Source organism: Oncorhynchus keta, chromosome 35 (assembly GCF_023373465.1).
Source record: "Oncorhynchus keta strain PuntledgeMale-10-30-2019 chromosome 35, Oket_V2, whole genome shotgun sequence".
In the NCBI taxonomy this organism is placed as follows: Eukaryota; Metazoa; Chordata; class Actinopteri; order Salmoniformes; family Salmonidae; genus Oncorhynchus; species Oncorhynchus keta.
Window position 1 is genome coordinate 77,843,428 of NC_068455.1, and position 16,935 is coordinate 77,860,362.

A 16,935-nucleotide genomic window follows, 5' to 3' on the forward strand; every position below is an offset into this window, starting at 1 on the left:
TCCTCTCTGTCAGTCTCTCCCACCCTCTCTCCCTCCCACCCTCTCTCCCTCCCCCATCTCTATCCCCCCCCATCCTCTATGTCAGTCTCTCCCACCCTCTCTCTGACCTTCAGTCACTAATCAGGCCAATAGGGAACATGGCCACAGGGCACAGCTGTTTTTGTCTCTGTGTATTTTTATCACAATATATTGATAGTTGGCAGAAACAAAAGGTTAGTATGAAGAATAATAGACTATTAATATGTTTCTCTGATAATTTAATGTATATTTCCTTTTGGGAACAGACCACCTGCTGTGAGTCCCAAATGGAATCCAGGGCCTGTAGGACTCTGTAGTGCACTACTTCTGACCAGGGCCTATAGGACTCTGTAGTGCACTATATATATATAGGAGATAGAGAGCCATTTGGAACACAGCCATGTTGTAGAGGCTGAAGTAGGGAAAGTGATTAGAGGGGAACTGACACTTATCAGTTAATGCCAGGCTCTACAGGGAGAGGAGAGCGGGAGAGGGAGAGGAGAGAGTGGGGGAGAGAGCAAGGGAGAGGAGAGAGTGGGGGAGAGGAGAGAGTGAATAAGATTATTGCCACCACAGGTGTCCACTCTTTAATGTGGCCTTCCAACACACATGTCTGGAGGATGGGAAGGTGTGTGTGTGTGTGTGTGTGTGTGTGTGTGTGTGTGTGTGTGTGTGTGTGTGTGTGTGTGTGTGTGTGTGTGTGTGTGTGTGTGTGTGTGTGTGTGTGTGTGTGTGTGTGTGTGTGTGTCAGCGGGCTGGTGCACTCTGTTGCCGGTAGGAGAGAGAGGGGGAAGTTTTTTTTTTTAATGTATTTTTAATATTTAGGCGAGAGGGAATTTAGACTGTTTAGCACCTACCTTATGGTGGTCATGTTGTGTTTTAACACATTGGGTTATCTAATGAACTATAACCCATCTATATAACTTGTAGTTCTTATCTTGTTATTTTTAATAGTGTATTCACATATCTACCCACAAAACATGTATTTATTGTTTAATACTGAATGATAAGAAGTAATGAATGAGACAATACATTGCAAAACAATCTTTTATTTCACCCCACCTATCACTTAACACAATGGAAAGTACAAGAGAAACGAGCCGGATGCACGAGGTCCAGCACCTGTCCACTACCTACATTCACACGGGGCTGTGAGCAGAGTAGCATGTGACCAACGTGTTGGTTTCCAACCTCAAAAGTTACAACAGAGAAAGTTATCAGGTCTGTTAGAAATGAACTGTCCCACTCTGGACAAGGGAAGCATTTTCACTGATAGGACAGGTGGACTGTGTTGTAGAAATGTCCTCATCACACTGTGAATCATTTAGCGCGTATACTTACCATTTGAATGCGGGGTTCATTTCCGTTCCGTATGAAGATTGTCTTACCTGTTACAAAGTGTTTCAGCCATCCTCTGCCAGGTCACTTGGCCTCTTCGTTCTCTCTGGAAGACGACTCACGTCCGATGTCACTTAGTCACAGCCTACAACACACCTACAACACGCATACAACACACCTACAACACCCCTACAACACCCCTTCAACACCCCTACAACACACCTACAACACCCCTTCATCACCCCTACAACACCCCTACAACACCCCTACAACACCCCTACAACACCCCTTCATCACCCCTTCAACACCCCTACAACACCCCTACATCACCCCTACAACACACCTACAACACACCTACAACACCCCTACAACACCCTTCATCACCCCTACAACACCCCTACAACACACCTACAACACCCCTACAACACCCCTTCATCACACCTACAACACCCCTACAACACCCCTACAACACCCCTACAACACCCCTACAACACCCCTACAACACCCCTACAACACCCCTACAACACCCTTACAACACCCCTACAACACCCCTTCATCACACCTACAACACCCCTACAACACCCCTACAACACCCCTACAACACACCTACAACACACCTACAACACGCCTACAACACACCTACAACACCCCTACAACACCCCTACAACACCCCTTCATCACCCCTACAACACCCCTACACACCCCTACACACCCCTACAACACACCTACAACAGCCCTACACACCCCTACACACCTCTACAACACACCTACAACAGCCCTACACACCCCTACAACACCCCTACAACACACCTACAACAGCCCTACACACCCCTACACACCCCTACAACACCCCTACAACACACCTACAACACCCCTACAACACACCTACACACCCCTACAACACCCCTACAACACACCTACAACAGCCCTACACACCCCTACACACCCCTACAACACACCTACAACAGCCCTACACACCCCTACAACACCCCTACAACACACCTACAACACCCCTACAACACACCTACACACCCCTACAACACACCTACAACACCCCTACACACCCCTACAACACCCCTACACACCCCTACAACACCTCTACAACACCCCTACAACACCCCTACACACCCCTACAACACCCTACACACCCCTTCAACACCCCTACACACCCTACAACACCTCTACACACACCTACAACAGCCCTACACACCCCTACACACCCCTACAACACCCCTACAACACCTCTACACACCCCTACAACACCCCTACACACCCCTACAATACCCTACAACACCCCTACACACCCTACAACACCTCTACACACCCCTACAACACCCCTACAACACCCCTACAACACCCCTACACACCCCTACAACACCCCTACACACCCCTACAACACCCCTACAACACCCCTACACACCCCTACAACACCCCTACACACCCCTACAACACCCCTACAACACCTCTACACACCCCTACAACACCCCTACACACCCCTACAATACCCCTACAACACCCCTACACACCCCTACAACACCTCTACACACCCCTACAACACCCCTACAACACCCTACAACACCCCTACAACACCTCTACACACACCTACAACAGCCCTACACACCCCTACACACCCCTACAACACCCCTACAACACCTCTACACACCCCTACAACACCCCTACACACCCCTACAATACCCCTACAACACCCCTACACACCCTACAACACCTCTACACACCCCTACAACACCCCTACAACACCCCTACAACACCCCTACAACACACCTACAACACCCCTACAACACCCCTACACACCCCTACAACACCCCTACAACACCCTACACCCCCTACAACACCCCTACAAACCCCTACAACACCCCTACACACCCCTTCAACACCTCTACACACCCTACAACACCCCTACACACCCCTACAACACCCTACAACACCCCTACACACCTCTACACACCCCTACAACACCCCTACACACCCCTACACACCCCTACAACACCCCTACAACACCCCTACACACCCTACAACACCCCTACAACACCCCTACACACCCCTACACACCCCTACAACACCCCTACAACACCCCTACAACACCCCTACAACACCTCTACACACACCCAACAGCCCTAACCCCTACACCCCCTACAACACCCCTACAACACCTCTACACACCCCTACAACACCCCTACACACCCCTACAATACCCCTACAACACCCCTACACACCCTACAACACCTCTACACACCCCTACAACACCCCTACAACACCCTACAACACCCCTACAACACCCCTACAACACACCTACAACACCCCTACAACACCCTACACACCCTACAACACCCCTACAACACCCCTACACACCCCTACAACACCCCTACAAACCCCTACAACACCCCTACACACCCCTTCAACACCTCTACACCCCCTACAACACCCCTACACACCCCTACAACACCCCTACAACACCCCCTACACACCTCTACACACCCCTACAACACCCCTACACACCCCTACACACCCCTACACACCCCTACAACACCTCTACACACCCCTACAACACCCCTACAACACCCCTACAACACCCCTACAACACCCCTACAACACCCCTACAACACAGAAGATACGTGTTTTCTCATGTCTTAAGGGTGAAGAGACAGAGATGCTCTTTGATGACGTTTAAACTTGTATCACAAAAGAAATCAATAAAAAAAAATGTCCCTGTCTGTCATTTTACGCTCTTATCCAGAGCAACTTAGTACATCCATTTTAATGAATGGTTCCTTGTGGGAATCAAACCCACAACCCTGCCACTACAAGCATTATGCTCTTCTAACGGAGCCACACGGGACTGTCCTAACCTGGCAGCAGTCAGTGCAGCCCCACTGGGAATTAAGTTATTGAGGAATGGTACGAGTTAGAGGAGGAGGACATCTCAAGCACTGAGGTTTGTGGGGACAACTTGGGGCTCAGGTGCCTTCCTTGGCTACCTGAAGAACCAATGCAAAGCACTTCATGGATTTCAATGGAATAACAACCAATGCAAAGCAATTCATATGTTTCAATGTAATAGCTAGCTGGTTTCTGAGCTACTGGTTTCTGAGCCAATGATGTATATATACACTAGATGACTGACAGGGGGCGCTGTTTGGAAGCCACCTCCATCTTGGCACTACTCTTCCTGTTCCTTTTCCTACAATGTAAAAAGTATTTTAGAAGATATAGAAGTGCTTTATTAATATCTAATATCTATGTAATATTTGCTGTTGCTTATTTTCTTATAGACGTCTTAATGCAATTTTTTTTTTTACAATTATATTGTGTGAAGCAAAACATAAAAAATAAAATAACATCCTCCACACCTGATTGTTTGCTTTTGAGGCTGGGTTTCTGTACTTTGAGATATCATGATGTACAAGGGCTATATAAATACATTTGATTTGTTTGATTTGATTTGATTTTGAAGCATCATTGGTTTGATGTCACCCCCCCCTTGCCTGTAGAAACAATGGAGAACAAAGGAGGAAAGCCCCCCACCCCCACTTGTGATGTCATGAGTTACCTGGACAACCTATTGAGATGTGCATCATTTTGTTAAGTAAATCGGGTTCATGTGAGGTGAAAAGGAGACTGGAGAGCCACTTTCAAGTACATTTTCAGAAAGTCCAATGTACTCTGTCATATACCGTGAGCCATTGGTGGCAAAAGAAATGTGGAATTCAGAGAAAGTCTCAAGGCAACAATAGGCCTCAGACTGGACACACAAGCAGTCTTGTCCCACCATGGTATCCAATTGGTAGTTACAGTCTTGTCCCACCATGGTATCCAATTGGTAGTTACAGTCTTGTCCCACCATGGTATCCAATTGGTAGTTACAGTCTTGTCCCACCATGGTATCCAATTGGTAGTTACAGTCTTGTCCCACCATGGTATCCAATTGGTAGTTACAGTCTTGTCCCACCATGGTATCCAATTGGTAGTTACAGTCTTGTCCCACCATGGTATCCAATTGGTAGTTACAGTCTTGTCCCACCATGGTATCCAATTGGTAGTTACAGTCTTGTCCCACCATGGTATCCAATTGGTAGTTACAGTCTTGTCCCACCATGGTATCCAATTGGTAGTTACAGTCTTGTCCCACCATGGTATCCAATTGGTAGTTACAGTCTCCCATACAGACTCAGGAGAGGCGTGCATCCTCTGAAACACAACCCAGCCAAGCTGCTTCCTGACACAATGCCCACCTAACCTGGAAGCCAGATGCACCAATGTGTCAGAAGAAACACCAAACACCTGGCGACCACATCAGCATCCATTGTGCCAAACCCACCACAGGAGTTGCTGGTGCGCAATGGGTCAAGAACATCCCTGCCGGCCAAACCCTCCACTAACCCGGACGACACTGGCCCCATGGGTATCCCGATCGGCTGGGACAGAGCCTGGACTTCAACCAGAATCTCTAATGGCACAGCTAGTACTGCAATGCATTAAGTAAACCAAAACGTGTTTCTCACAAGTGTAGCAGGTTGTGAACTCTGCAAACAACATTTCCACTCTGAGAATGAGAACAGCAAATGACTTAATTAAAACATGCATTATTAACAGAAATTAACGTAACCAAATGATGGGGATTAATGGTAAATGTACTACTGGTGACATGTGTAATGGGGAATTGATACAAATCAACAATCAAAGGGCAAACGACTCACATGAAACAATACATGCTAAGTGTTGGAGGGCAAACGACTCACATGAAACAATACATGCTAAGAATTGGAGGGCAAACGACTCACATGAAACAATACATGCTAAGAATTGGAGGGCAAACGACTCACATGAAACAATACATGCTAAGAATTGGAGGGAAAACGACTCACATGAAACAATACATGCTAAGAATTGGAGGGAAAACGACTCACATGAAACAATAAATGCTAAGAATTGGAGGGAAAACGACTCACATGAAACAATACATGCTAAGAATTGGAGGGCAAAACGACTCACATGAAACAATACATGCTAAGAATTGGAGGGCAAACGACTCACATGAAACAATACATGCTAAGAATTGGAGGGCAAACGACTCACATGAAACAATACATGCTAAGAATTGGAGGGAAAACGACTCACATGAAACAATACATGCTAAGAATTGGAGGGAAAACGACTCACATGAAACAATACATGCTAAGAATTGGAGGGCAAATGACTCACATGAAACAATATATGCTAAGAATTGGAGGGAAAACGACTCACATGAAACAATAAATGCTAAGTACTGGAGGGCAAACGACTCAGCCATTCTGGAGAGAGACACAGTTCATATCTTCACCACAGACCCTCCCTGTCTTCTTGTCATAACATTGCAAATAGTTTAAAACTCAAGACCCATCCTCTTCATATTTTAGAGGCTTTTCACTGACAGCAGAAACTCAATAATCAGCTCGGTCTATTGCCACTTCCACTGCTCAAGTAGGCCTACACAGTTTGTTATTTAAAACCTAACAGCCATTTGTGCTCTCTGGTGAAGTAATTTGACATATTTCATTTATTTTTTGTATAGACAGGAATAATTCACTAATTTTGGGCAGATACTTTAAAGGGAGTTTAGCTCTCCCTAAAATAGCTCACATTCCCGTGTGGAGCATGGTACTTGCACTGCTAGGGTTGTGGGATTGATTCCAGCAGGGACCAATATGAAAATGTCTGCGATCACTGCTGTATATTGCACTGTAAAATAACATTTGTTAAATTATGTTGTTGTCAGGTCATCAGGACTATCAAGCCAATGCAACAGCCTGTTTTCCAAAACGGTAGGCTACCACATGGATTGGCATTACATAAAAGTGCGTCGCTGCGGGACAATGTCTAGGCTACTATTCTATTTTGGAGAGGATCGGGATCGATGGGGTCTCGCCTACGGCGGCATCTCGCCCAAGACCAGGCCTGCCGAGGAAACACGCTTCAACATAGCTGCCATTCTTTATGGGGTGTTGTAGGAGGCAGCATGCATGAGGACGGATCACTTTGTGTTAGCTGGCAGTGTGAGCGCGTTAAAAACTCCAACGTTCTTGCCACGCTTCAGCGTAAAGTCTCCAACGCACAGAACACGCCTCAAATTAAAAATGGAATGACAGCGTCTGTCTGTCTGAAAAGAAGAGAGTAGAGAAAAAAACAACCCTTTTCCCCCCTCACTCTTACTCACTGAATCTCTCCTTCCTTCTCGCTCTGTCCTGCGTGCTCCCCCTTTTCTCAAAAACATGAAGGAAGAAAGAGTAGAATCCGGATGGACGAGTGTGGAGAAGGGAAAGTTTGAGGGCAGCTTTTAAAAGAAAACGAAAGAGAGAGAGAGAGGGAGACAATAATATGCGGATGGAATGAAGATAGGGTGCTTTATGGCCATTCAACGCAACTAAGCGAGACATACGGGCTGCGCACAAGAACACAGTTACTCGACTCTTCTCAACGTGAGACTTTTAGAATCATTTTAGGATAGATGAATACTCAAAACTCGAGTATTAAGACACAAATTATCGTATTTTCTAAGTCCTAGAGCAGCTTCATGAGCTGCAAGTCACAGCTCATCCCGGAAAAGGACTTAGCACCGAGGACCAAGGGGCAGTGACTAGGGCAGGTCGCCGCACCCGGAGTTTAGGCGTTGCCACACGGCGTTGACCCGGAGCCATGGCAGGGGCGAAGCCCGGAGTCCACGCTCTACAGCTCAAACCTGTGTCGGTTCACGACATACTAAAACGGGGGAGCAAGTTTATCAAATGGGACGAGGTTAGTAGCCTACCTATATATCCAAACGTGTGTGTGTATTCTTCTCGTATTTTCTCCCCCGCCACAAGTGGCATTCAAGTGCCATTCATTTAAAATATAATAGTAGCATAACTATATGTGAATGTTTTATTGACAAATCTGTACTTTGTGGACATTACTTTGTAGAGCCATGTTGGTTGTGAGAGACAAAGTTGACTTTTGACACCACAGTCAGAGCAGCCCAGAGGCTGTAGTACAGGCTCAACCTGGTCTCAGAGCATTTCGTATGATTCTGTATGTAAATCGAACAGACTCCATTTGGTACATGTTACATTTTGTATGGTTACATAAGACCAATGGTTACTTAACTAACCCACACCTAACACATTAACTCCTAAACTTAATCCTAACTTTAAACATAACCCCTAGCCTAGCTAATGTCAGTGAGCTAGCTAACGTTAGCCACCTAGCTAGAATTCATAACAAAACATGGCAAAATTCATAACATACACTACATGACCAAAAGTACTTGCTTGTCGAACATCTCATTCCAAAATCATGGGCATTAATATGGAGTTGGTCCCCCCCCCTTTGCTGCTATAACAGCCTCCACTCTTCTGGGAAGGCTTTCCACTAGAATGTTGGAACATTGCTGCGGGGACTTGCATCCATTAAGCCACAAGAGTATTAGTGAGGTCAGGCACTGATGTTGGGCAATGAGGACTGGCTTGCAATCGGCGTTCCGATTCATCCCAAAGGTGTTCGATGGGGTTGAGGTCAGGGCTTTGTGCAGGCCAGTCAAGTTCATTCACACCGATCTCAACAAACCATTTCTGTATAGACCTCGCTTTGTGCACGGGGGCATTGTCATGCTGAAACAGGAAGGGGCCTTCCTCAAACTGTTGCCACAAAGTTGGAAACACAGAATCGTCTAGAATATTCTGTAGCATTAAGATTTCCCTTAACTGGAACTAAGGGACTGAGCCCGAACCATGAAAAACCGCCCCAGGCCATTATTCCTCCTCCACCAAACTTTACAGTTGGCACTATGCATTGGGGCAGGTAGCGTTCTCCTGGCATCTGCCAAACCCAGATTCATCGGTTGGACTGCTAGATGGTGAAGCGTGAGTGAGTAATCACTCCAGAGTCCAATGGCGGCGAGCTTTTTACCACTCCAGCCGAAGCTTGTCCTTGCGCATGGTGAACTTAGGTTTGTGTGCGGCTGCTCGGCCATGGAAACCCATTTCATGAAGTTCCTGACGAATAGTTCTTGTGCTGACGTTGCTTCCAGAGGCAGTTTGGAACTCGGTAGTGAGTGTTGCAACCGAGGACAGACTATTTGCACACGCTACACGCTTCAGCACTCGGTGGTCCCGTTCTGTGAGCTTGTGTGGTCTACCACTTTGCGGCCGAGCCATTGTTGCTCCTAGACATTTCCACTTCACAATAGCAGCGCTTACAGTTGACCGGGGCAGCTCTAGTGGTGCCGAAATTTGACAAACTGACTTGTTGGAAAGGTGGCATCCTATGACGGTGACACGTTGAAAGTCACTGAGCTCTTCAGTAAAGCCAATGTTTGTCTATGGAGATTGCATGGCTGTGTGCTCGATTTTAAACACATGTCAGCAATGGGTGTAATAGAAGAATCCACTCATTTGAAGTGGTGTCCACATACTTTTTGCGATGTTGTGTATAATACGAATTGTAATTTGTAACAAATCATATGAAATGGACATTAATATATACCTTACGAAACATAACAAATCATAAACTACACTGAACCAAAATGTAAACGCAACATTTAACAATTTTCTAAGATTTGACTGAGTTACGGTTCGTATGAGGAAATCAGTTAATTTATGAATTTCACATGACTGGGAATATCCATATGCATCTGTTGGTCACTGATACCTTAAAACAGAAGGGGAGGGGCTACTACAATGAGTTGGGGAAACGCTAGGCTACATGTCAACATACAGGTCCTGTCCCAAATGATACCTTAAAACAGAAGGGGGAGGGGCTACTACAATGAGTTGGGGAAACGCTAGGCTACATGTCAACATACAGGTCCTGTCCCAAATGATACCTTAAAACAGAAGGGGGAGGGGCTACTACAATGAGTTGGGGAAACGCTAGGCTAGGCTACATGTCAACATACAGGTCCTGTCCCAAATGATACCTTAAAACAGAAGGGGGAGGGGCTCCTACAATGAGTTGGGGAAACGCTAGGCTACATGTCAACATACAGGTCCTGTCCCAAATGATACCTTAAAACAGAAGGGGAGGGGCTCCTACAATGAGTTGGGGAAACGCTAGGCTACATGTCAACATACAGGTCCTGTCCCAAATGATACCTTAAAACAGAAGGGGGAGGGGCTCCTACAATGAGTTGGGGAAACGCTAGGCTACATGTCAACATACAGGTCCTGTCCCAAATGAGACCTTAAAACAGAAAGGGGAGGGGCTACTACAATGAGTTGGGGAAACGCTAGGCTAGGCTACATGTCAACATACAGGTCCTGTCCCAAATGTGACCTTAAAACAGAAGGGGGAGGGGCTACTACAATGAGTTGGGGAAACGCTAGGCTAGGCTACATGTCAACATACAGGTCCTGTCCCAAATGATACCTTAAAACAGAAGGGGAGGGGCTACTACAATGAGTTGGGGAAACGCTAGGCTAGGCTACATGTCAACATACAGGTCCTGTCCCAAATGATACCTTAAAACAGAAGGGGGAGGGGCTACTACAATGAGTTGGGGAAACGCTAGGCTACATGTCAACATACAGGTCCTGTCCCAAATGAGACCTTAAAACAGAAGGGGAGGGGCTACTACAATGAGTTGGGGAAACGCTAGGCTACATGTCAACATACAGGTCCTGTCCCAAATGAGACCTTAAAACAGAAAGGGGAGGGGCTACTACAATGAGTTGGGGAAACGCTAGGCTAGGCTACATGTCAACATACAGGTCCTGTCCCAAATGTGACCTTTTGACGTATCCCTATGGGTTCTGTTCAAAAGTAGTGCACTATATAGGAAGTAGGGTGCAATTTGGGACGTAACACCCATGTGCAGGTATAGATAGGCCTAGCTCTGTTCTCTGTTTTGAATTCTTGTCAAGCAAGTTTTTCCTCAGCTCAGGTTTTTTTATTTTTTTATTTAAAAAAAAAAAAATCCACGTTCAAAACAACTGGGAACTCGGGAAATCTCAGACTTCCAACTTCAGTGAATTCAAAACGGCCAGGATCTCGAGGGGGGAAAACGGTCGTCCAACTCGTAAATCCAACTCGGGTCACTTCTTAGAGCTCCGACTTTCCAACCTGAAGATCACTGACCTCATGATTCGACCTCTGAGTTTTTCAGACTTCCCAGTTTCCCAAATTATCACTGCTGGTATTGACCAGCCCCCATTTTCTTTCCCACTTTTACGTTCTCTGTCTCTGCTCAGTTGACATGGGAATTTGAAAGACGGAGTATAGGACTAGAGGGAGTATAGGCCTCGAGTCAAACGTCGGCATGCATAGCAATAATTCCTTATTAAACTGACCATATAGCAGTAGGCAGATTATACCTCAGTCCTGTAAACACCTTACTCTGTTTATCTTAATCGGCGTAAATTCAAAATCAAAGTAAGCATACCGCTGATTAAAACACCTGGTTTTCTGAGCAATCTTTCAAATGATTAGGACGTGTAAACACCTTTTTTCAAGCAGAGTTCCAGCGCTGTGTATTTGATCTGTACATGTGCCTTGAGCAAGGCACTTAACCCTCATGTCTCCTGTAATTGTTGGAGATAAGAGCGTCTGAGTTCCAGCGCTGTGTATTTGATCTGTACATGTGCTAACAGCAGCAGTTCAAGACTCTCTCTCTCTTTTGTGCAAGTGAAGTGAGTTCGGGAACAACTGAAAGTATCTTAGTTTGAAATAGTTTTCACATACAAACTTTATCTGTCCGAACTCAGGATAATATGTTCTTCCCAAAAATAACGTGGTCAAGTGTGGTAGAGCGTTTTATTTTGATTGGTGATTTTCTGCGTTTATCATAATTCCCATCAGGCAGCCTGATTTCAGATGTGTCCATGTAAACAGGATTATTAGGATTAAATTGTTGTTCTTGCAAAGTATTTTAAACGTTTTAAACAAATGATTATATTTTAAATCAGACTATCCACAATAAGTCACATTATTGTGTGCAATGTAAACCGTAAGAGGTGAATGAGAATTTAGCTGAATTTGTCTGAAACACCTAAATGTGTGTGGTCATAGCTGTATTTTAAACATCATTGTAGGACTATTTTAGTCCTATTAGTGTACCAGATAAACAAGTCTGTGTTTTAATAAAGCAAGACAAACAAGTTTTACAGAAAACCTGAGATCGGCCTAATAATTTATCATCCGCGTGTTTCACACCACCTCGCCTGGCAACCACCTCGCATGGCAACCTGCTCGCATGGTAACCACCTCACCTGGCAACCACCTCGCATGGCAACCTGCTCGCATGGTAACCACCTCGCCTGGCAACCTGCTCGCATGGTAACCTGCTCGCATGGTAACCACCTCGCCTGGCAACCTGCTCGCATGGTAACCTGCTCGCATGGTAACCACCTCGCCTGGCAACCTGCTCGCCTGGCAACCTGCTCGCATGGTAACCTGCTCGCATGGTAACCTGCTCACATGGTAACCTGCTCACATGGTAACCACCTCGCCTGGCAACCTGCTCGCATGGTAACCACCTCACCTGGCAACCTGCTCGCATGGTAACCACCTCGCCTGGCAACCTGCTCGCATGGTAACCACCTCGCCTGGCAACCTGCTCGCATGGTAACCACCTCGCCTGGCAACCTGCTCGCATGGTAACCACCTCGCCTGGCAACCTGCTCGCATGGTAACCACCTCGCCTGGCAACCGTAGCATGGTAACCACCTCGCCTGGCAACCTGCTTGCATGGTAACCACCTCGCCTGGCAACCTGCTCGCATGGTAACCACCTCGCCTGGCAACCGTAGCATGCGTGTGTGTAGGGGAAATATTTAGTTTAACTGTCAGTATTTTAGTCGTAGGCGCCTGAAGTATTTTACAACTTGTTTTCAATAGAAAAACAAACAGAACCAATGCGTCAGTCTACACATCTCATGTCAGTTTATTAGTGTCTGTTGCTAATTCATTATTCACGTAGAGTTACAGCCAGACTGACCAGTAGAGGGGCCACTAGGTGTGTTTGGTTGTGGGGGTGTGTTTGGTTGTGGGGGTGTGTTTGGTTGTGGGGGTGTGTGGTTGTGGGGGTGTGTGTGTGTTTGGTGGAGTGTGTGTTTGGGTGTGTTTGGTTGTGGGTGTGTGTTTGGTTGTGGGGGTGTGTTTGGTTGTGGGGGTGTGTTTGGTTGTGTGTGTGTGTGTGTGTGTGTGTGTGTGTGTGTGTGTGTGTGTGTTTTGGTTGTGGGGGTGTGTTTGGTTGTGTGTGTGTGTGTGTGTGTGTGTGTGTGTGTGTGTGTGTGTGTGTGTGTGTGTGTGTGTGTGTGTGTGTGTGTGTGTGTGTGTGTTTGGTTGTGTGTGTGTGTGTGTTCATAAAGACCATTTATCATAAATCAACTTGTTAGCTGGCGCGATATCCACTGTTGTGTTGACACTACACACACACACACACAGCCCCCCACACACACACACACAGGGACACACAGGGACACACACACTAACAGACAGACAGGGACACACACACACACACAATATAGAAAGTGAATCTTTCCCTACAGTGAATGTGGTTTTATTCTGGGTGTTTTGTGTTTCACTCTGAATAACTTCCTGTCTCAGCTTGTTGTGCTCTCTGGAGCCAAAACGACTTTCCCCTCCCTTCTTCGCTCCCTCTCTCCCTCAACTACATCCGTTCTGCTCCTGAATTAGAGAGAGAGAGAGAGAGAGAGAGAGAGCTCACAGTGAAACACACCATGACACTCTAACAGAGGGCGGCGAAACACAGAGATCAAAGCCCATTGTATTGACGGAGGAGGGGCGGGGGGGGAACTCAGTGATTGTCTAAACGAGTCACACTATGTACTGAAACGCATTGTTACAGTAGAGATGGATGGAGGGAGGGAGGGCGGGGGGGAGGGACAGACAGGCAGAGGGAAAGAATGAAAGGAAGACAGAAGGAGTGGTAGAGACAGAGGGGACAAGAAAGGTTGTAGGTCAAACACTGCCACATGTGAAGTGAGGGATTCTGGGATTGACATGTGTATTCTCCTCTTCTTCTCTCTCCCTATTTCTCCTGTCCTCTATTCTCCCTCCTCCTCTTCTTCTCTCTCCCTATCCCTCCTGTCCTCTATTCTCCCTCCTCCTCTTCTCTCTCCCTATCCCTCCTGTCCTCTATTCTCCCTATCCCTCCTGTCCTCTATTCTCCCGCCTCCCTATCCCTCCTCCTCCTCCTCCTCCTCCTCTCCTTCTCTCTCTCCCTCTCCTCTTCCCTCCTGTCCTCTATTCAGGTCTCTCTCTCCCTCCTCCTCCTCCTCTCCTTCTCTCTCTCCCTCTCCTCTTCCCTCCTGTCCTCTATTCAGGTCTCTCTCCCTCTCCTCTTCTCTCCTGTCCTCTATTCAGGTCTCTCTCCCTCTCCTCTTCCCTCCTGTCCTCTATTCAGGTCTCTCTCCCTCTCCTCTTCCCTCCTGTCCTCTATTCAGGTCTCTCTCCCTCTCCTCTTCTCTCCTGTCCTCTATTCAGGTCTCTCTCCCTCTCCTCTTCCCTCCTGTCCTCTTCAGGTCTCTCTCCCTCTCCTCTTCCCTCCTGTCCTCTATTCAGGTCTCTCTCCCTCTCCTCTTCCCTCCTGTCCTCTATTCAGGTCTCTCTCCCTCCTCCTCTCCTTCTCTCTCTCCCTCTCCTCCTCCTCCTCCTCCTCTCCTTCTCTCTCTCCTTCTCCTCTCCCTCTCTCCCTCTCCTCCTCCTCCTCCTCTCCTTCTCTCTCCCTCTCCTCCTCCTCCTCTCCTTCTCTCTCTCTCCCTCCTCCTCTCCTTCTCTCTCTCCCTCCTCCTCTCCTCTCTCTCCTTCTCTCTCCCTCTCTCCCTCTCCTCCTCTCCCTCTCTCCCTCTCCTCCTCTCCTTCTCTCTCTCTCCCTCCTCCTCTCCTCTCTCTCTCCCTCCTCCTCTCCTTCTCTCTCTCTCCCTCCTCCTCTCCTTCTCTCTCTCCCTCCTCCTCTCCTTCTCTCTCTCTCCCTCCTCTCCTTCTCTCTCTCTCCCTCCTCCTCTCTCTCTCTCTCTCTCCCTCCTCCCCTCCTTCTCTCTCCCCCTCCTCTCTCTCCCTCCTCCTCTCCTTCTCTCTCTCCCTCCTCCTCTCCTTCTCTCTCTCTCCCTCCTCCTCTCCTTCTCTCTCTCCCTCCTCCTCTCCTTCTCTCTCCCTCCCTACTCCTCTCTCTCCCCCTCCTCTCTCTCTCTCCCTCCTCCTCTCCTTCTCTCTCTCTCCCTCCTCCTCTCCTCTCTCTCTCTCCTCTCTCTCTCTCCTCTCTCTCTCTCCCTCCTCCTCTCCTTCTCTCTCTCTCCCTCCTCCTCTCCTCTCTCTCTCTCCTCTCTCTCTCTCCCTCCTCCTCTCCTTCTCTCTCTCCCTCTACTCCTCCTCCTCTCCTTCTCTCTCCCTCCTCCTCTCCTTCTCTCTCTCCTTCTCCTCTCCCTCTCTCCCTCTCCTCCTCCTCCTCCTCTCCTTCTCTCTCTCTCCCCTCCTCCTCTCCTTCTCTCTCTCCTTCTCTCTCCCTCTCCTCCTCCTCCTCTCCTTCTCTCTCCCTCTCCTCCTCCTCCTCTCCCTTCTCTCTCTCTCCCTCCTCCTCTCCTTCTCTCTCTCCTTCTCCTCTCCCTCTCTCCCTCTCCTCCTCCTCCTCCTCTCCTTCTCTCTCCCTCTCCTCCTCCTCCTCTCCTTCTCTCTCTCTCTCTCTCTCCTTCTCTCTCCCTCTCTCCCTCTCCTCCTCTCCTTCTCTCTCTCTCCCTCCTCCTCTCCTTCTCTCTCTCCTTCTCCTCTCCCTCTCCTCCTCCTCCTCTCCTTCTCTCTCTCTCCCTCCTCCTCTCCTCTCTCTCCTTCTCTCTCCCTCTCTCCCTCTCCTCCTCTCCTTCTCTCTCTCTCCCTCCTCCTCTCCTCTCTCTCCTTCTCTCTCCCTCCTCCTCTCCTCTCTCTCTCCCTCCTCCTATCCTTCTCTCTCTCTCCCTCCTCCTCTCCTTCTCTCTCTCTCCCTCCTCTCCTTCTCTCTCTCTCCCTCCTCCTCTCTCTCTCTCTCTCTCTCTCTCTCCTCCTCCTCCTCTCCTTCTCTCTCTCTCCCTCCTCCCTCTCTCTCTCCGTCCTCCTCTCCTTCTCTCTCTCCCTCCTCCTCTCCTTCTCTCTCTCCCTCCTCCTCTCCTTCTCTCTCTCTCCCTCCTCCTCTCTCTCCCCCCATCCTCTCTCTCTCTCCCTCCTCCTCTCCTTCTCTCTCTCCCCCTCCTCTCTCTCTCCCTCCTCCTCTCCTTCTCTCTCTCCCTCCTCCTCTCCTTCTCTCTCTCCCTCCTCCTCTCCTCTCTCTCTCCCTACTCCTCTCTCTCCCCCTCCTCTCTCTCCCCCTCCTTCTCTCCTTCTCTCTCTCTCCCTCCTCCTCTCCTCTCTCTCTCTCCCCCTCCTCTCTCTCTCTCTCCCTCCTCCTCTCCTCTCTCTCTCTCCCCCTCCTCTCTCTCTCTCCCTCCTCCTCTCCTTCTCTCTCTCTCCCTCCTCCTCTCCCCTCTCTCTCCCTCCTCCTCTCTCTCTCTCTCCCTACTCCTCTCTCTCCCCCTCCTCTCTCTCTCTCCCTCCTTCTCTCCTTCTCTCTCTCTCCCTCCTCCTC

The 16,935-nt window shown here is 48.2% G+C and overlaps 1 protein-coding gene across 1 annotated transcript in view; it reads left to right on the plus strand.

Moving 5' to 3' along the window:
- The first annotated feature begins 7,458 nt into the window (after window positions 1–7,458).
- LOC127915537 (1-phosphatidylinositol 4,5-bisphosphate phosphodiesterase beta-3-like) overlaps window positions 7,459–16,935 on the plus strand; it is a 157,136-nt gene continuing 147,659 nt past the window's right edge. The window contains exon 1 of the mRNA XM_052495711.1: window positions 7,459–8,145. Coding sequence (XP_052351671.1) covers window positions 8,047–8,145 — 99 coding nt within the window. The 5' untranslated portion in view covers window positions 7,459–8,046. The remainder of the gene's footprint in view (window positions 8,146–16,935) is intronic.